At 41.5% G+C, this 18,356-nt stretch overlaps 4 protein-coding genes across 7 annotated transcripts; 1 reads left to right on the top strand and 3 right to left on the bottom strand.

Annotated features, from left to right (window-relative positions):
• Positions 1-28: 28 nt before the first annotated feature.
• Positions 29-2,354, top strand: LOC116213335 (50S ribosomal protein L13, chloroplastic). The gene is made up of 4 exons (XM_031548220.1): positions 29-409; positions 817-1,002; positions 1,203-1,373; positions 1,998-2,354. The coding sequence occupies exons 1-4, from the start codon at positions 167-169 to the stop codon at positions 2,112-2,114; spliced, it is 717 nt and encodes a 238-aa protein (XP_031404080.1). The 5' UTR covers positions 29-166; the 3' UTR covers positions 2,115-2,354.
• A 286-nt stretch (positions 2,355-2,640) lies between these two features.
• Positions 2,641-5,137, bottom strand: LOC116213330 (protein trichome birefringence-like 42). Its single transcript, XM_031548216.1, has 6 exons — positions 4,819-5,137; positions 4,439-4,619; positions 4,066-4,241; positions 3,782-3,940; positions 3,348-3,644; positions 2,641-3,214 (listed from the first exon to the last, which is right to left on the bottom strand). The coding sequence occupies exons 1-6, from the start codon at positions 5,112-5,114 to the stop codon at positions 2,656-2,658; spliced, it is 1,668 nt and encodes a 555-aa protein (XP_031404076.1). The 5' UTR covers positions 5,115-5,137; the 3' UTR covers positions 2,641-2,655.
• Positions 5,138-5,610: 473 nt separating this feature from the next.
• Positions 5,611-8,429, bottom strand: LOC116212779 (protein trichome birefringence-like 41). Its single transcript, XM_031547467.1, has 5 exons — positions 7,961-8,429; positions 6,935-7,106; positions 6,458-6,633; positions 6,189-6,347; positions 5,611-6,007 (listed from the first exon to the last, which is right to left on the bottom strand). The coding sequence occupies exons 1-5, from the start codon at positions 8,290-8,292 to the stop codon at positions 5,713-5,715; spliced, it is 1,134 nt and encodes a 377-aa protein (XP_031403327.1). The 5' UTR covers positions 8,293-8,429; the 3' UTR covers positions 5,611-5,712.
• Positions 8,430-9,781: 1,352 nt separating this feature from the next.
• On the bottom strand, positions 9,782-17,843 carry LOC116213381 (probable leucine-rich repeat receptor-like serine/threonine-protein kinase At3g14840). Of its 4 annotated transcripts, XM_031548267.1 has the most exons (25): positions 17,723-17,843; positions 17,491-17,625; positions 17,206-17,365; positions 16,115-16,186; positions 15,906-15,977; positions 15,723-15,794; positions 15,561-15,632; positions 15,367-15,438; positions 15,174-15,245; positions 15,006-15,077; positions 14,858-14,926; positions 14,689-14,760; positions 14,446-14,514; positions 14,301-14,354; positions 13,942-13,998; positions 13,782-13,817; positions 13,406-13,446; positions 12,908-13,290; positions 12,561-12,759; positions 12,112-12,252; positions 11,715-11,833; positions 11,413-11,623; positions 11,075-11,312; positions 10,613-10,763; positions 9,782-10,423 (listed from the first exon to the last, which is right to left on the bottom strand). In XM_031548267.1, the coding sequence occupies exons 2-25, from the start codon at positions 17,606-17,608 to the stop codon at positions 10,013-10,015; spliced, it is 3,033 nt and encodes a 1,010-aa protein (XP_031404127.1). In that variant the 5' UTR covers positions 17,609-17,625; positions 17,723-17,843; the 3' UTR covers positions 9,782-10,012. The 4 variants fall into 4 exon arrangements, with proteins under 4 accessions (XP_031404127.1, XP_031404130.1, XP_031404129.1 ...); XM_031548270.1 differs by lacking the exon at positions 17,723-17,843 and having other exon boundaries at positions 17,206-17,295; positions 17,491-17,632; XM_031548269.1 differs by lacking the exon at positions 17,723-17,843 and having other exon boundaries at positions 17,206-17,295; positions 17,428-17,536.
• Positions 17,844-18,356: the final 513 nt, after the last annotated feature.

The raw sequence follows: 18,356 nt of genomic DNA, 5'->3' as shown, positions 1-18,356 counted from the left end.
CCCCCCCCCCCCCCCCCTCCCTCTCTTCCGCATCTCTTATCCTTCCATTTCATTTCATCCCCACTGAGGAGGTTTCAGTGCAGCTGCGTGAGCTCACCCTCAGCCTCACCCTCACCCTCACCCTCACCGACAGATAGAGAGAGAGAGAGAGCTTCAAAATTCATCAATGGCGATACTGTGCTCATCTTCTTCTGCTTCCTCTATGTTTGCTGCGCAGAGACCCTCTCTTGCCCCATCTCTTTCCAGTAAAGGCACCGCCCGGGCTCCATTTCTATTCGCGCTGACGAAGCCAATTGCCGCCCCTGTGAGCAGTAAGCGCGGCTGCTTCCAAGTTCGATGCCAGAAGGACCTCTCCGTCGTCCCCCTCGACCAGAGGTGGATGTTCGAGGAGTCCGAGATCAATGGCCCCGTAAATTAACACCCTCTCTCTCTCTCTCTCTCTCTCTCTCTCGCCCTAACTGTGTATCTCTCTCTCTGCGCGTTGCGTAACGAGATGTATGTGTTTGTTTTTTCGGTTAAGCATGTGAAGCTAAAATGAATCATCTGATTGTCGAAGAGAAATGTGACAAGTTCCATGAATATGAATCCCCTCCTTACGAGCTTGAATGTTGGAATTCTCCCAGTTCTGTAATTTGATACTGTAGTAATCGGAACGATTGTCAGGCTCGGCAATCTCGGTTGTTATTTTATATGACACATTTGATGAAAAGAAAAGCAGTGAATATCGATTACAAGCTACAGCTTTGGCTTTATTCAATCAATTATATAGTTAAATCATCCAGTGTTCGTAACTGTTGTATAATTGTTGTCTTACAGGACATTTGGAACAAGACGTGGTACCCTAAAGCTGCAGACCATGTGAATACCGATAAGCCCTGGTATATAGTTGATGCTTCCGACAAAATCCTCGGCAGACTTGCCTCAACCATCGCCATTCATATCCGTGGCAAGAATCTGGCTACATACACTCCTAGTGTGGACATGGGAGCTTTTGTGATTGTGGTAGGTGAATTGCAGCGGCAATCCTTTTATAATCTTTGGGTTGAAGCATGTCAATGCCCATTCTTCTTAATTGCTGCAAACACGTTGTTGATGCTGCACAATATCATACTATGTAATACTACTGGGTGATAATATGATGGTATGCCTTACTAAGGAACAAGTTTACCTTATTTTTGCATTTGTCTCTTGGAATTCTATAGGTGAACGCTGAAAAGGTCGCTGTATCTGGTAAGAAGAGGACCCAAAAACTTTACAGAAGGCATTCGGGTAGACCAGGTGGTATGAAGGTGGAAACGTTCAATCAACTCCAACAGAGAATCCCCGAAAGAATTATAGAACATGCTGTTCGTGGCATGCTGCCCAAAGGAAGGGTGAGTACGAATTTTACCATGTTTTGCACACATACCCAGTCCCTGTTCTTCATTAATTATTGATCATCATGGGCCTAGAGCCCTCTGGTTTTATGTTGGAATGACATCTCTTGTCTTATGTTGGATATGCTCTAGTCTGAGTTTTCCCTTTCCTCTAGTATATATGCCAGTGGTAAAAATTTGCATTAGGCTGCGCTGCTTGGCTTGTGTTATGATGCATTGTTTGAAATTAGTGTTTGATCCGATATTAAGGAGGGAAGGACAGCAGTACATTGCGCTGGTTTGCTTGTGTCATGATGCATCTTTAGAAATTAGTGTTTGATCAGATATTATGGAGAGGGATAAACAACAGTAAGTTCACACTTCAATGTTCCACTGCAGTGTGTGACTAGGTTAGAAACAAGTAAATATTCTGCTGCAAGAAGCTGATATCCATGCCCATTCTTTGGAAATGGTTGAGTTTGGGCCTGCAGACAATGTGTGTTGCCTGCGGAATATTTGCGTTAAAAGTTAGTTGTATGTAGCCGCTAACTACTTGAGGCCTTTCTCATGATATGCGTAGCTTGGATATAGCTTTTTAGCGGGGGGGTGATTCAAGTGAGCTTTTGTTTGCTTTAATTGCAGCTTGGAAGAGCATTATTCAACCACCTCAAAGTTTACAAGGGTTCAGACCATCCCCACGAAGCCCAGAAGCCAGTTGAGCTTCCCATCAGGGACAAGAGGATACAGAAGCAGAGATAAGTAGTGTTGTTAACACATATAATGCAAATACCATGAATAGTGTCATCAAACCTTCTCCAGAATTTGCGTTTCATGGTAGCAGTGTTGGCATTAAACCACCCCCCCCAACCACTCCCAACATTTGACATTCTTTAATTTTGTTATCAAATTTGGCATATTTTTGTTGTTAAAATGAGCTGTAGAGGTTACCTATTTTGAATGCAAACAGTTTCGGAAGTCGAAAGACAAAGCATTACTGCACTTCTGAATGTATTCTTTTACGACCAAAAGGAGCCAAGTAGTCAATTTACTAATAAAAATAAAACTAGCCAAAGATTAAGAAGGAAATTTCAATTAAAATTCTTAAACTACCCCCTTAACAGATGGAAGAATACGAATTAAGCAATCTTATACCCTACAACAAAAAACTACATAAATGTCCAGTCCTGCAGCAGCAAAAGAAAGAAAGAACGGGGTGGGGGGGGGGGGGGGGGGGGGGGAATAGAGACTACATATTTTCTCGTACTCCGTCCACGATCCTCCCTCTGAATGAATCCATCAATCAGCGTTGGATGAACTGTAAATAAACAGCAAGGAGCAGCATCACAAGGGCAAGGTTAGAACCAAAGGACAAAGGTCTGAGCCCCAGCCCATCTGACTTCTTGTGTGAAGGACTCGGCGCGTCTGAAGGTCCGGGCCAGTCTCCTGGGCTGGGAGCAAGTGGCTGTCCCGGCCTGTCCGAAGGGCCGGGCTCGCCAGGATGTCCAGGCCCAGCTGAAGGGCTTGGACTGCCGTTGTGCTCGGGCGCAGGTGATGATGGGCTGTGCCCAGCAGAGGGAGGGGTGGGCCAGCCTGCAGGGCTTGGGCTGCCTGGGTGCTCAGGCCCAGGAGATGATGGGCTCAGCCCACCCGAGGGAGGGATTGGCCATCCTGCAGGGCTTGGGCTGCCTGGGTGTTGAGGCCCATGTGAAGGGCTCGGGCCCCCTGAAGGATGAGGAGGAGGGACTGGCGAGACAGGAGGACCAGGCACAACTGAAGGGCTGGGCACCCCTGGCAGTGGTGGGGGTGCGCTGGGCTGAGAAGCATCAGGCGCCGGTGCTATGTCGGGATCAATACCTTCCCTGAGAAAATCAGTCATTCATTGCCATTGTTTAAGCCCCGTCAAAATCATTATTAGGAAAACAAAATAGGTAGTCCGAGAAGAAGATTATTATAATCATATATTTATATATTTATGATGAAGATATTATCTACATTCTCATAAGAGATGCATAGAGAAGCTGATTCCATGCGTCCGGGACACCTGCGAGGCACCAGTGGCTGCAATCTAGAAAACCGCTTCCCTTTCCCGCATAGATCGAAGGATGCCCGTCTTTTCTGAGCTGGGTCAGCAGTGTCACGTCAAGAAAATGTGGGGGGTTCACCATCAAATTCAGGACGCCTTCTATTATGGACTTCCCAGGGAGACCAGGCGAAGGGTAAGTCGATCCAAGCACAGGCTGTGTCTCCCCTTGGCATCCCTTCGTGCCATTGCCTTTCCAGTCCTCGGCACTGCATGGAAAAAGAGTTTATGTGATATTATATTCGGAGCCAACGGGAAATTCACAGTTCAGAATAATATTGGACACAACTAATTAATTAATGGGGTTGAATATATATATATATATATATATATATTGCTATCTCACTTGAAATGCAGAGCTGATATTCCATGGAAGAAGACTGTCGTGTTACGGGGATCGATGTTTGAGTCGACCCACTTAGCCCACGTAGTAAGTCCAATCTTCAGGGCTTCGAGTCGGTCCATGTCTTTGTACAACTTATTTCCAACTTGGAAATAGTCCCACCTGCAACATTAACATTAGAGTTTTGTTCTTTTATAGGGGTGATTGGTCCAGTACATACATACAACCCATAACTAGCCGAGTGATGCATTGGTTATACAAATAGATATATAGATAGAGATGCATACGTTTGGAGGCTGCCGGTGTGGAACCACCAGTGATAAGTGTTGAAGATTAAGTAGTCCATACCCTTCCACTGGTCACCAGTCGTGAGGCTGTCAAGCTTCAACACCCTGCCTTCTTTCGCACTGACTATGTCAACCAAGAACCTATTCGTCAAGCTAATGACTGACACCCCGTAATCCTATTGGAATCGAAAAAAATTTGATAATAAGACAGGTTGATGATCATAATAATACGTATCAGCCAATCCCAATTGAGGGAAGAGTAAGAGAGAATTTCAACATGTAGTTTTTTCGAAAACCAACTAAAACATAATTATTCGATATTTATCGAGGAATTATTTAATTTATTGACAAAACTTTGTATTGATGTAAATACCGGAAAAGAGAAAGTAACGGCAGGGGTAGAGGTGCCCGCATGGGATATGGTGTATTTGGCCGCTGGGACTGAGGAGTGAAGCATGCACGTGAACGATTGCCACATATTGTTAGTGAGAGAGTCCCCGACGAACATTATCTTCTTTCCCTTGTGCCTCTCCAAGAAATCCCGACCGTTGAAACTGTAAAAACCGATCCATCACACGACAATTAATTGCACCGTTGCCTCGCCGAAATTATGTAAACGTACGTGTACATACATAGGATAGGAGTATTTATAGCCAAAAGAGTCAAAGACGACATCATCGGTCAGTGAAAACTGAACTGGACTGGAAGGAACTGCACTGATGAAGAGGATTAATTCTGAACGGACTTAATTACCTGGGGATGTTACAGCCCTCAGGCTGCCACCTATACTTGAGGTAGTCATGGTCAGGTCGACCGTTCCTCTGGCAATCGAATCCCTGGTCGAGGAAGGGACAGACTGTAGAATTATATGTCGGAACGGAATCATCGTACACCCAACTCCCCTTGAAAAGATCACAGCCTTTCATGTATTTGTCATGGAAGACAGCGTTCCCATTGGCATTGGCATATGCCGCAGCCAACTGGGAGATGAATATTGGCACGAGCAAGACCAACACAGGAATTATTTTCTGATTCTTGCAATAAGACATGGTTTTCAAAAAGAGAGGAGAGGATCTTGCGAAGAAGCAAAGTAGAGGAGAGACGATGGATATTTATATTTATAATGAAGTTAAGGGTAATAAATACTGAATTATATTTTACTTAATTGGCACGAAAACCTTAATATGGTAAGAAAATCCTCAATTTTATCGACTTGCAAGAATTAAATATGTTATAATTATGTCGACAATCGAGCAAAATTTACTTGCCATATAAAAGAGAAAGAATGAGAGGATTTTTAGAAAGAATGAGAGGATTTTTTCCTTTTATTGTCAAATCTCTAAATTCTTTTTTTGCCATTTCTTTTATGGGCAACGAAATAGCTTTATAAACTGATACTCCGCGTAATTGGTCCTTGAGAATTATATTAGATGTCATCATTTTGTTTGTATAATATATAATAATAAAATTCTTACCAAAAAAGCGAAATATAAGTAAAATCGAATTTTGATTCCGGTAGGCAATTTCTTCTAGAAGTCATTATCGTATAGTAACGGGTGAAATATTTTCATGAATATCTTTATTACGCACAGAACAAATATATTTTCCCCAATAACAATAACAATGTCGACAATAATGATCAATTGGTCAAAGAATGAGATTGTAAAGAATTTCGTTCCAAGTATCCGGAACGCCCGCTAAGCACCAGTGGATGCAGTCCGTCCCCGTTCTCCCGCTGAGCCCGTAGATCGAAGGATGTCCGTCTTTCCTTAGAAGCGAGAGATTCGTTATGTCAAGCAACGTCACGGGCTTTGTGATGTTCTTCAGCACAGACTTCAGGACTCCCACCGCCGGTGGCAAACCCCCCGGATAAGTCGACCCGAGCAAGGGCTCCTTCTGTCCCACACATCTCTTCGCCTTTGGTTCGCCCCACAGAGTGCCACTATATATTATGAGCATCAATCATATAAGATCATCATCAGACATCCAAAGATTTTTAGAGAAATATTAATAAATAATTTCTCCGGCAATGCAAATTAAGAGATCAAGGAGGGATCAACAATGACGATTATTAATTAATATATAAGAAGGGCTGGCTTCATTAATTATTATCGTGAATTTACTTGTAATGAGAAGGAGAGATCCCTTGAAAGAAGACGGTTGACTTGGAAGGGTCAACGTTGGAGTCAACCCAGCCACCCCATGTCTTGAGTGCCATCTCAAAGGCAGCCATCCTGTCCATGTCTTTGTATAGCTTCTTCCCTACCTCAATATAATCCCACCTGCATGCGTAAACAAATCGAATTCGATCGATTGGTTATCCAATAATGTATACATTATGAACTTCTATGCATATATATATATATATATAGCTGGGGAAGGGATGCAGTACGGTTGAGTCGGTCCCTGGCGGTTCCACCAGTGCCAAGTGTTGAAGATGAGCATGTCTAAGTCCTTCCAGAGCTTGCCTCCGAGGATTGAATCCAATTTCAGGACCCTCCCAATGTCTTCTTTTACCACATCAACTAGGAACACGTTTCGGTCCAGCATAATCTTTACTCCATAATCCTGTTAATTAGTTATAACATTATAAATAATCACCGTCAATCGATTAATGGGAGGCCGGGTCGATATTGAGAGATTTGACATTGTATTTGTCGTCTAGGATCAAAACGCGTGAGTAAGAAGTATATAGGATGGATTTTCAGAAGTAGCTAGTCGATGTACAGCACTACAATCATGCAAGTGATTATATATATATATATATATAATTAAGTCGGGTTTTTTGATCGAAAAAAGTAGATTCCGGGAAGGGCAACCGAAAAGGAGGAAATGGAAATGAAAGAATTAATGGGGTGGGTTTAGTTACCGTGAAGGCAAACGTTGATACATCGTCTTGTCGGGTGACATTGTATTTGGCATTAGGGACGGAGGAGTGAATCATGCATGTCAGCGATTGCCACTGGTTTCGGCTCAGGGAATCTCCGACGAACATTACGGTCTTTCCCCGCAGCCTCTCCAGAAACGCCTGCCCGTCGAATCTGAAAATAATCGAAAACAAAAACAAGGGAAAAAAAAAGAAGAAGGAAAATTTTGCAAATTAAAACAGAACTGCATCACCAAATACGAATGGCAGGTGCAATACAACTCATCAGTTCGAATATATATATATATTCGATAGGTCTGATTCTGAAAAATTAAAATAAAAAGGTTTTGGGGGCCATGGGCTAATCTAATCAGGACGAGGCTACGAGTCAATTATGCGTAATTGTAATAATTACACTCAGTCAGTAGATGAAAATTAAAAAAAAAGAAAAAAAAAAGAAGAAGCAAAAAAGATAGACAGACAGACATCCATCACCGTCCGTGAGATTTGACGCCGGCATTAGTTAATTACTAAATAAATAAAGGAATCTCTTGTCCGAAAAAGGAAGTAATAGATAGGTAATTAATAAATAAATAAAGGCAAATCTGACTGACTGAATCAAGCACGCGCTGACGAGGCGTTTGATGGCGAAACAGCCAATCAAACGCTCGAGAGCCTTCCGGTAACGCAGCGCAAGACTCGATTGGCCGTGAAAGCCAAGCGCCTCCCTTCATATCGGGCATTCACCGACAGCGACACTACTAGCCAGATCGACTAGACGATTACCAAAACCAAGTACAGTAGTCGCTGTAATGTAAAGGAAACGGGACAGCTAGCAATGTCTTCGACGTATCCCGCCGAATCTGATAATATGGGTCAATTATACACTACTACTACTACGGACTACTTACTGATGATGGACATTATATTATATTGAAGGAATGAATGAATATAATATATATATATATATATATATATATATATATGAGGAGGAGAGAGAGGATGCTTGGAATGCAATGGAATGGATACCTGGCCAGGTTGCAATTGAGGGGTTGCCAGCGGTAGTGGGTGTAGAGGAGGTCAGGGCGGCCGTTGCGGAGGCAGCTGAACTCTCTCTCTATGAAGGGACAGCTCTCGGACGCGTTGTACAGCGGATACGACGGTTCCATCACCCACCTCCCCTCGAACACGTCGCACGTTGCCCCTATTGTCCTTCTGCTCCTCCTCCTGCTCGTGCTGCTTCGGACCTCGGCCGCCGCCTCAATCCCCCATTGGCTGCTCCCCTCAAGAGCCAATACAAGGACAACGATGGACAGCAGCAAAGCCCCATCCGGAGACAGTGTCCGGCGACCCATATCCATCCTGTGGCTGAACCTCGGATCCAATGCCGGACAACTAGCTAGCTGTGTAGAGCAGAGATATTATGGCTGGTTTATTGGTTGGTTGTCTGTCTCTTCTCTGTCTGTGTATGAGCGTGTGGATGTGTCTCGAGATTTGTGTGGCGAATTATTTAAAAGAAAAAGAGTAGAGATAAATGATTGAATTTTGCCATTCTTTTTTTCTTTTTAGGTCAGATTTCTCTTTCCCGCTCTCACGCCACGCGCGCCCAAAGAGTTAGAGAGAGAGAGAGAGAGAGAGAGAGAAATTACAGGTTCGGTTCAATATCAACACAGAGATTAGAAGCAGTTCGCCATTCACTAATTAATTAGGATTAATGATTCAGAAAAACATGACTTTCTCACTTTTTATTTAACATGATCTTTTCATTTGTTTTTCTAAATATAGCACGACCTTTTTAGAGTATTATAGAAATACATGACATTTATATTTTTTTAAAATATAGCGCGACTTTTCAAAAATAGCACAAAAAGGCAAGACCTTCAGTTTTAGTTGCGCATCTAATACGACGTCAATTATCCTGTCAAATTGTAACGATAGCGGCTAATGTGCAGTTAATGATGCTACGTGGCACAATATGATTGGACGAACAGATCCTGCATGTTTTTATTTAATTAAAAATAATTAAAATTAAAAGAAAAGAAATGGGGTTCAACTTAATAAGAGGAAAGGGGGAGGGGACCGACGGTTGTGACTATATCGGTGACTATTATAAAAAAAGTCATGTTATATTTAGGAGAAAATGCAAAGGTCGTGTATATCTGTGTTAATTTTTAAAGATTGAGATATATTTAGGAAAAAAAGTAAATGTCGTATCTTTTTGTGCTATTATAAAAAAGTTATGCTATATTTAGGAGAAAATGCAAAGGTCGTGCATTTCTGTGTTTTTTTCTAAAGGTCGTGCTATACTTATGAAAAAATGCAAATGCCGTGCTTTTCTGGGTAATTAATCCAATTAATTAATGATAATGTAGTATTTTTGTAGGTACGGTTTCGTTGACAAACGCATTACACACATTAACCACCTTTTATTAGCACAATTATTATTTAATTAATTATAATTACTTCCTTTATTAATTACATTTTTCTAGTTTCCCTTTTCTAATAGGTGAAATGCAAACATTAATTCTTTTTCTTTCTTTCTATTCTTTTTGGTGCACTTTCCGTCCGGGAGGTTATTATTATTAAAGAAGGGGAAAGGATATGGAAAGGAAAGTATGAATGATATCCGTCAGTCGGGGAACCATCACATTTCACCGTCACCTTCTCTCGACCTAAAAAATCACCATCACCTTCCGATTCCAATCCCTCAGGTTTATGTTGGGCCCCAATGTGTGGGCCTGTGCTTTTTCTCTTTCTGATGGTGGGAGGCGGACGTGCTGGAGGATCTGGGCCTGGGCCTCAGCTCAAATTTCTAAAGAGAATTTCCATTCAATTAGCACGCAAATCGCATTTACAACAATGATATGTGTCATATTGGTATTCCCAGACTAAGAATGTACATTTTAATCATGTACAAGTTCTTTGCCTTTTTAACTATATAAAATATATGATAATATGTTGTTCTAGGTAGGGGCTCTCATATATTTTCTTATGAAAAAAGTACGGAAAATCTATTCGATAAACGGAATCGCATGTAGTGCAGAGAATGGTGTAAACAACAAGCTTTCGGCTGATATCAAATCACTCCCGGTTCCGCCAATAATCTGAGTCCAGTAGCATTGGGTAGAGATCATTAGTAGACGTTGACGAACCGGTCCAGGGAGCATCGATAGACATGCTGTGATGATGCACTTGCTTCTTGCTCTCGTCCCTTTCCTCCTCCTCCTCTACAATGCCCCTGAAGTGCTTCCTCATGGCCTTATATTTCTTGTCGTCATCTGCAACCGTGTTCTCAGGAATCGAAGCCGGGACGTTCGCCTTTCCTTCCAGCATGCTTACCACCGCGGACATGGAAGGCCGGATTGCAGGGGACACATGAGTGCATAACAGAGCTACGTGGATCATCGCCATCACCTCGTCCTTGTTGAAGTCAGCCCCCAGCCTCGGGTCGATCAGCTCCATCAGATCCCCCCTCTCTCTTAGAACGTGCGCCTGTACAATTGAGAATGCAAACCTCGTCACACTGTTTAGAACTTAATTCCGACGACAAAAAACCGAATAAGTAACTGCAGCTGGATTCAAGATGCAAGAAATGCAGACATCTATCTAGCTAGCTTCTAACTGAATGTTAGCTGAAGGCTTAAGCATTGATCCCGAATGCTTTAAGATCACATTGATTACCCAATCGAGAAGATAGAAGGATTCCTGTTTTCCCCGATAACTCGTGTTGCACTGACCACTGACGATCTCCAAGGCAACGATGCCAAAACTATAAACATCTGCCTTGTCAGTTAGGTAACCCCGCATTGCGTATTCAGGTGCCATGTACCCACTGCAAAATCGTCATCCCTTTGAGTTAATCATCAGCAAGTACTTCTGCAGCATTATTCTCTTACAGATTATATAGACATTCAGGAATCACAAAACTCCAGCACTTTATTAGAAGAACATAAGATTAATGGAAATTTTTAAAACATAATCCTCAAGTTTTTTTTATTTTTTTATTTTTTGCATATGCTTCATATTTTATTAATGACAAACAAATTAAGTTGCACGAATATTTAGGAAAGCCGAGATATATTCTTCAATTCGCCCGCCCAGTCAAAGAATTATGGAAAATGGGAAAAAAAGAGAGAGACTCACAAAGTTCCTGCAATCCTTGTGCTGATGTGGGTGTTATCCTCCTCATCAAGTTTTGCAAGACCAAAATCTGAAATTTTAGGGTTAAGATGTTTATCGAGTAGCACGTTTGTCGCTTTTATGTCCCTGTGTACAATCTTCAGCCTCGACTCTTCATGAAGATAAGCCAAACCTCTTGCTATGCCCACACATATCTTTTGCCGTGTCTTCCAATCCAGGTGCAGTTGACATTCTTTAGGGCCTATAAGGAAAAAACATAATTCCAAATTTAGATTATCTTTATCCATCAATTAACCAAAGGGAAACATGACACTTTAATTATTAATAAAACAGAAGCATACCCAATAAAGCACGAGCAAGGCTGTTGTTTTCCATGTATTCATACACTAACAAGAGTTGATTTCCTTCGATGCAACATCCATAAAGCTTCACCAGATGAGGGTGCTGAAGACCAGATATCATTCCTATCTCATTCACAAACTCACGGTTCCCTTGCTTCGATTTGGCAGACAGCTGCTTCACCGCAATTATGGTGCCATCTGCCAATAGCCCCTGCAGCAGGGATCATGCTGTCAGATGTATTGCATTTCAAATTTGATTAACATCCAATAACTTGCCGCCATGCTACAGCCTCCAAGATTACCTTGTACACAGAACCGAAACCGCCTTCCCCGATCTTGTTATCAGGACTAAAATTACTCGTGGCAGCTTTAATCTGCCTTAAGGTGAAGGAGCCGGTTTGCAAATCTAGACCTTTTAGATCTGCATTAAAATTTTGTTGGAACCACATAACGAGACGTATTAGGGTATAGAAAACTACACATATCTATGATCACTTGGACAGAGACATGATGACTTGTGCATAATGAGTCTGTACAGAATGTTTAACCTGAATGAGTAACTAAGAAGCAAATATAGGTCAGAAATATTATCAGTGTTTCTGTTATTGGCCGTTGCCATTTGAGCAACCTCGCCAAGTGCAGGCAGATGAATTAGTTCTCTCGACAGGAGACATGAAATTCACATTTGTCAGAGTATACCTTGTTCGGTTGTATCTCTGCGCCTGAAACACCCTCTCCACCAAAGTATCCCCACGATCAGGATAACAACAAATGCTATCGAAACCACAATCCCAACTACTACCCCTGCGGATATCTTGCTGTCTTCTGGAGGTTCGAAGTCTGCATGTGAAAAAAGACAGCGCTACATATTACCGATCAATGCCATTAAATTGTTTGGACAGAGGCTAGCAATGGGAGTTTCGGCGTGGTAAATTTTTTGTAACAATCAATGCAGATGATAATGATGTCCCCTTTTTGCAGAACATGTCCATTGAACAAATTAATTTTGAGAGATGATAGTAAAAAGCTATCCTTCGGTGATCATAAGATGGTAGTTGTTCTTCGCTTATATTTTCATCTTCTTCTAGACTTCGTTGGCACTGTCTTTGTCAAGAGGAGAGAAGGCATAGAAGTATATAGCATCGTACCCAAGGGATCCACAGTGATTGCTGATATCAGTGGACCATAGACTCCTCTGTCAGGGATGGCATTGGTCCCCTTCCCAGCCCAGTAAAAGCGTATTTCAAGAGTGCCATTAGTCACGCTAGCAGTGAAATTCTGTTCAGTTGCCTTTCCTGCTCCACCTACTGCATCCTCGATATTGAAATCTTGCAGGGCCATTTTCCCCTGAAAACATTCAATTCAAGCGAGCTCAGCTTCTATTCCACTATAGCAAGGTGTATGATCCCTCCTAATTCCTTGAAAAATAGTCCATTTTCAATGTGCTTTGAGCAGGTAATTAATAACTTAAAATTGCACAAGAATGCAGAAGTACCTGTATGAAAACATTGAAAACACGCCTTCCAAGGCTGCGATAACTTTCATCGCCAGTGAAGATTATTTCCGCAAAATGAAGATGTACAGTGTAGTTTCCAGTCATCAGACAATATGCATAGTAAGTTAGAGAGGTGGGAGCAAGACGAGAATTCATGTAAAGTTGTGGATTCTCTATGGAGAGTTTAGATTGGTTGGATGCAATTAAAGAATCGCTGCTCCCATCATCCATGAATTCGCCAGTGCTGCTGTAACCCCAATAAGAATCATGATTTTCAAAGAACCTTGCCCTTGATCCCGGATCATTATCAACCATGTAAGTCCTGGAGCCAATGGTCACTTCTTGTCCGCCTCCACAATTTATGTAGAGATTGTAACGTCCTCCTGGAATAGAACAAAAGAAGTACTCTGGTAATTTCACAGTAGAATTTTAAAAAAGAAGTTATATATAACATTACTGAGAACAGAACAATCTTAATGAAGCATTTCGCTTACTTACTTTTTGGGCAATGAGAAACTTTCAAGCACGAAGCAACTCCTCTAAATGGACATGTACCAATCGAAACAAGTGCTCATGATCAGCACAGTTGACTACTTAAATATAGGCAAAAGCAGGTAGAACCGTTTATATTTCGGTCCAAGCAAGAATGCCCTGACCATAGAAACAGGACACTACTCTACTACAAATGTAGAAATAGAATTCTTCAGATTTAGCTCAAAAGGCAAGGTATGATTTATACATGTTCGTAAAGAGAAGGTTGTAATTCCCTTCATGTACTCCAAGTACGAGTTGTGATTGATGGAAAAAGAAAAAAGATATGAGGATTATCATGAATTCTGGAAGAGTGAAATCACCAGGGTCAATCTCAACTTACGAGTTATTGGTGACTGATGTGCTGGTAAACAAGTTACTGTAAAGAGATAAAAGAACGATGGAATCAGGCATCAGCTGGAAGATTAAAAAGATTCGTAAAAATTATTCAAGCCATCACGTTTAAGGAGGTTTTACACATCTTTGACATAAATGGTACATACAGCTCCGTCCTCGGTTGACAAGCTGGGATTCCAGTGAAGTTGTTGAAGGAGAGATCCCTATAAAATGAAAGTCATGGTGTAATTTCTGGAAAAGGGCGTCTAACATAAATATCAAAATAGTTTTTACATTTATACAGAAGGAAAAATAGAAGTTTTTTTCAAGCAAAGATGAAGATGGTAATGGATTGGTAAGAAGTATGTCCTGCAATGATTTCTTTATTGGATGCGATCGATGCAAAACTGTCAAGTTAACCCGAATTAGCACATTATTTAGGTAAATAGTGAACCGAGGATCGATTCCAGGATGACGATATAACGTGCAGGACATACAATGTAGAACACCTGAAAGAAAAGCTTACCCTTTCTTAATCCAGTTAGGCACAGGGCCAGTAAGCAGATTTCCAGTTAGATACCTAAAGAAAATGAATGTAGTTCATATTTACGGAATGGAACAATCTAAGTACTTCCCAATAAGTGTATATCTCAAAGCATCAAGCTACTTACAGCTCATCCAGATCTAGATTTCTATAACTGTCTGGAATTACCCCGCCGATTTTATTGAAGCTAACATCTCTGTACAAAATTTAAGAAACATATGAGAAGATGCCTTCCAGCCTGAAGTTAAAGTGGTACATACATACACCGCAGACAAGGATAATTACATCAGGACACAATAAATGAGCGTGTTCACCACTGAATTAGGCCATGAGGAAAAACAGAATGTTGACACAAGTAGATTGTACTCACAAGACTTTTAATGATGCTAATTCTCTGAGATATCTCGGCAGCTCTCCGACGAGGTTGCAGTTTCTTAGAATCCTATCAAATAGACAGTAGTGATTTTATCATACGTTTAGTCGGGAAAGTTGGCAGCTTTGTGGGATAAACATTTTCAAAGGATGACTTTTCTTCTTACAATGTCTCAATGACCGAAGTGGTAAGATTTGGAAAGAGCGCTTCGGTTCCATTCAAGTCAGTAATTCTCCTGCATATGGCAATTCATGCATTTATAGTATAAACATTCTAGGGATGGATTTTGCTAAGGAAAATAAAACCATACTGACAAGTCCGTTAATCTTTCCAAAACTCTAATGCTTGAAGGAATCGGTCCCTGCAAGCCACTTGCTTGAATCACCCTGTCACCACCAAGTTCTTTTGGTCAATGCAACGACCTGAACTAGATGTGTTTTTCACTAAACTGGGAAAGTAATGCTGGCGGGAAAAGCTCTCACAATTTGGTGAGATTTGTCCAGCTCCTGATAAAATCTGGAATCTTTCCGGTGAAATGGTTGTCGCCGAGACGTCTGCAAGGTATTAATGGATAATATCGCCATGAAGATATGCACAAGAAAGAAAGAAAGAAAGAAAGAAAGAAAGAAAGAGCAAGAAGTTTTGTTTGTGTAAAATTGAGCACTGGAATCTCACACGTCTTGTAGCGTCGACAAGTTTGCAAATGTGAAAGGCAGCTCTCCGGTGAAGTTGTTCGAGGTTAGAAGCCTACAAACCAACAAAGATCGCATATTTCAAGTGTCAAAGCATCACCACGACAATATGCCAAGTCCTAACGGATGAAATTCAATCGAGAAGTGGATGCAGAAATTCCGGCAAGAGGAGCTCACAGTCTTTGAATCTGGCGCAGTTTGCCAAGTTCTTGAGGAAGCTCTCCTGAGAGATGATTCATCTCCACGACCCTGAGCCAAAAAGAAAAGGTCTCGAAGCAGATTCTTCTATGAGTATAATTAAACAGAAAATAAAAATGAGTTAAAAGAGACATCACTCACAAACTCAAGAGCGTCGACATGTTTCCGAACTCTTTCGGGATAGGACCAGTCAATCTGTTTCCTAGTAACGAACTGCACACAGCAAGCACACAAACATATATACACATCTAAATCCAATCCCCCGGAAAGAAAGAGAAGGGAGGGAGAGGGGCAAGCGAAGAGAAGACTTAAAACACTGCATACATATTGACGATATTCTGCAAGGCGCCCCATTGGGGAGGGAGAGAGCCGCTAAGGTAGTTCCGACTGAGGTCTCTGCGAAAAAGAAATGACACGAGAAAAGGAGAGAGAGATCGAAGTTCGATGAGTTAACAGCTTGATTAGTAGTCATCGATGTCGATGTCGTAAACTAGAGAGTGAAATTAATGCATGGGATGGGAATGGGGATTTACATGTTTTGGATGTAAGGCAGCTTTACAAAATCTGGCGGGAGAGTCCCCTGGAGCGACTGACTCTTCAGAGAACTTGAAGAAGATACACGTACAAATATTTTCATTACATATATATTTAAAAAAACAAAAAGAAATTACAAAAACGTTAAATTATATAATTTTCGTGAGGTACTGGGCTTCCAGGCCAATGGGCTTCGGCTCAATGCGGTGTTGAAGTGAAACGAACGGCAACGAGGAGGTGTTGAACTCGACACTACGTACAAATAATTCTCTTCCTTTTTTTTTTTTTTTGGGGTTTTGGGTTAGGGGGGTGGTTGGCCCCACGACACAAAGGATCAAAAGTCGCCGCCTCCCGCCCCTAGCTAGCGAGTATATATAAGAATCTTACCACCAAAATATGGTCATAAAACGTGTGAATTGATGGACCAACACCCTCGGCTAATTAATAATCAAGATATGCTAATGCCATTGGCATTAAATGATGCTTTGACTTGTCGAACGAGAAAAGGAGTTGATGAAGGAGTTAGGTTGCTCGATTCTTTCAACATGACATTTTCAACGGCATGTAGTTTTCATTTCTTTGTCTTTGGATATACCAATAAATGACCAATCGGTACTTCAAAATGGCATAAAAATGCATATTATGTATGAACTTTCCCTTCCTTGGTAAGGTCAGTAGAATGAAAGCGAGCTTATAAAAATGTATTTCTAAAGGTGACATCAGAAAGCGTGTGGAATTAAAAAAAAAAATTCTAGAAAATGCCCACTTGGAATGGAATGCCTATCCATTCCAATTATTCATTCCATTTTGACGGGGGCCCTTAACCAATGCATCATTATTGCAAGGATATTCCACTACGCCGTAACAGACTAATAGCCTTGTTTTGTAGGCCGAACGGTGTTCGGTGAGAGACTGCAATGAAACTATTACAAAGACTGTCATACCAAACTGAAATCACACTAGTTTTAAAACTCAGGGGGAATAAGTAGCATCGATCTACTTCTAGCATTAAGCTGGAGATATATATATATATATATATATACACACAGAGAGAGAGAGAGAGAGAGAGAGAGAGGCATGCGATACGTACATGCTAGTGACGTGGCAGACAGTGCCGTTCGACATGAAGCAGTCGCATTCCACGCTGTCATCGTCGGAAGTGACCCAAGGGGGTTCGTTGCTGCACGGATTCACAGTAAAATCCCAGCTCATCTTGTTCAGCACCTTAGCTATAACCCTCAGTGCTTGCTCTGAGTATTTACCCCGAAATAGGAAAAAGAGAAAGGACCCAGAACTTGAGAGAGGTCATTGCCTTAAATTGATAATTCGTTATTATTATATATTTGAATAACAACTTCGACCGAGGAGAGGAGACCTTCATCGTCCGGCAGCTGTTGAGCGGCTCCAGTGACAGCAAAGGCCACGAGGCAGAGGAGGAGGAGGAGGAGGAGGAGAGTCGACGGAGGGATTAACCGAACTCGAAAACAAGACATTCTCAGCAGCTGATCAGCTGGAGGAAAGAGAGGGAGAGAGCTTCAGTTTGGACTTGAAAGGGAAAAACAAATATTGGAAAGACGAGAGGGGAAGGAAAGAGGAAGAGTACTTACTGTCAATGATTGAAGAGTATGAATGCGGTAGGCGGTAGGCTTCTGCACAAAATCAAATGACATGGGCCCTGCCCTGCCCTGCCCTGCCCTTTTATGTTACGGCAACTATTATTTGCAAGTGGAGAAAAAAATATCATCAGTCCATTTCTTTCTCTTTTCTTTACCAAAAAAAAAATAAAGAAATAAATAAAAAGTGAGATAAAGATTGGTTTCAATCGTGACACAACTTATTACTGCGGAGTAAACTATCAGACACGTGGTTGGATATGGAGCTTTCGGAATAAATCATTGTTCGTCTCGTCAATGCAGTAAAAGACAATCATAGGGATATAATTCCACATGGTGCAGGGTCTCATTCAATTGGTAGTGAATTGACATTAATTACAAAGACAAAAGAGGGGAGAGCAAGTTGATCAATATAATTGATTATATATATAGATTTATCTATTGTTATTAGCTGTTGGTTTTCAAAAGCCACACTCTATCTAGCAATTAATGTGGACTAGACTAGACTACACACAGTCGGAAGACATCTACTAAATTATCTACATGACACGAGTCAAGCAACTGTTCCTGCTGATTTTTCTATACCATCTCGAATCGTTTCCTGTTCACTCTATTCATTTCCTAGCCG

The sequence above is a fragment of the Punica granatum genome, chromosome 7, assembly GCF_007655135.1.
Source record: "Punica granatum isolate Tunisia-2019 chromosome 7, ASM765513v2, whole genome shotgun sequence".
NCBI lineage: Eukaryota > Viridiplantae > Streptophyta > Magnoliopsida > Myrtales > Lythraceae > Punica > Punica granatum.
The sequence above is the reverse complement of the archived record's forward strand: the minus strand, read 5'-3'. Positions and strand labels throughout refer to the sequence as shown.

Bases quoted from the DNA above. Each gene is read 5' to 3' on its own strand.
- LOC116213335 (XM_031548220.1), top strand. From the start codon at position 167: ATGGCGATACTGTGCTCATCTTCTTCTGCTTCCTCTATGTTTGCTGCG. The intron at 410-816 runs GTAAATTAACAC...GTTGTCTTACAG, and splicing joins AGTCCGAGATCAATGGCCCC to GACATTTGGAACAAGACGTG. The intron at 1,374-1,997 runs GTGAGTACGAAT...CTTTAATTGCAG, and splicing joins GCATGCTGCCCAAAGGAAGG to CTTGGAAGAGCATTATTCAA.
- LOC116213330 (XM_031548216.1), bottom strand. From the start codon at position 5,114: ATGTCTTATTGCAAGAATCAGAAAATAATTCCTGTGTTGGTCTTGCTC. The intron at 3,645-3,781 runs GTGAGATAGCAA...TTTTCCATGCAG, and splicing joins ATATCAGCTCTGCATTTCAA to TGCCGAGGACTGGAAAGGCA. The intron at 3,215-3,347 runs GTAGATAATATC...TGATTTTCTCAG, and splicing joins TATGCATCTCTTATGAGAAT to GGAAGGTATTGATCCCGACA.
- LOC116212779 (XM_031547467.1), bottom strand. From the start codon at position 8,292: ATGGATATGGGTCGCCGGACACTGTCTCCGGATGGGGCTTTGCTGCTG. The intron at 7,107-7,960 runs GTATCCATTCCA...GATTATTTTCAG, and splicing joins CTCAATTGCAACCTGGCCAG to ATTCGACGGGCAGGCGTTTC. The intron at 6,634-6,934 runs GTAACTAAACCC...ACTAATTAACAG, and splicing joins TATCAACGTTTGCCTTCACG to GATTATGGAGTAAAGATTAT.
- LOC116213381 (XM_031548267.1), bottom strand. From the start codon at position 17,608: ATGTCTTGTTTTCGAGTTCGGTTAATCCCTCCGTCGACTCTCCTCCTC. The intron at 15,795-15,905 runs GTATGCAGTGTT...TGCTGTGTGCAG, and splicing joins TTGCAGAATATCGTCAATAT to TTCGTTACTAGGAAACAGAT. The intron at 12,760-12,907 runs GTACTTCTGCAT...GAATGTTTTCAG, and splicing joins TTTTCAATGTTTTCATACAG to GGGAAAATGGCCCTGCAAGA.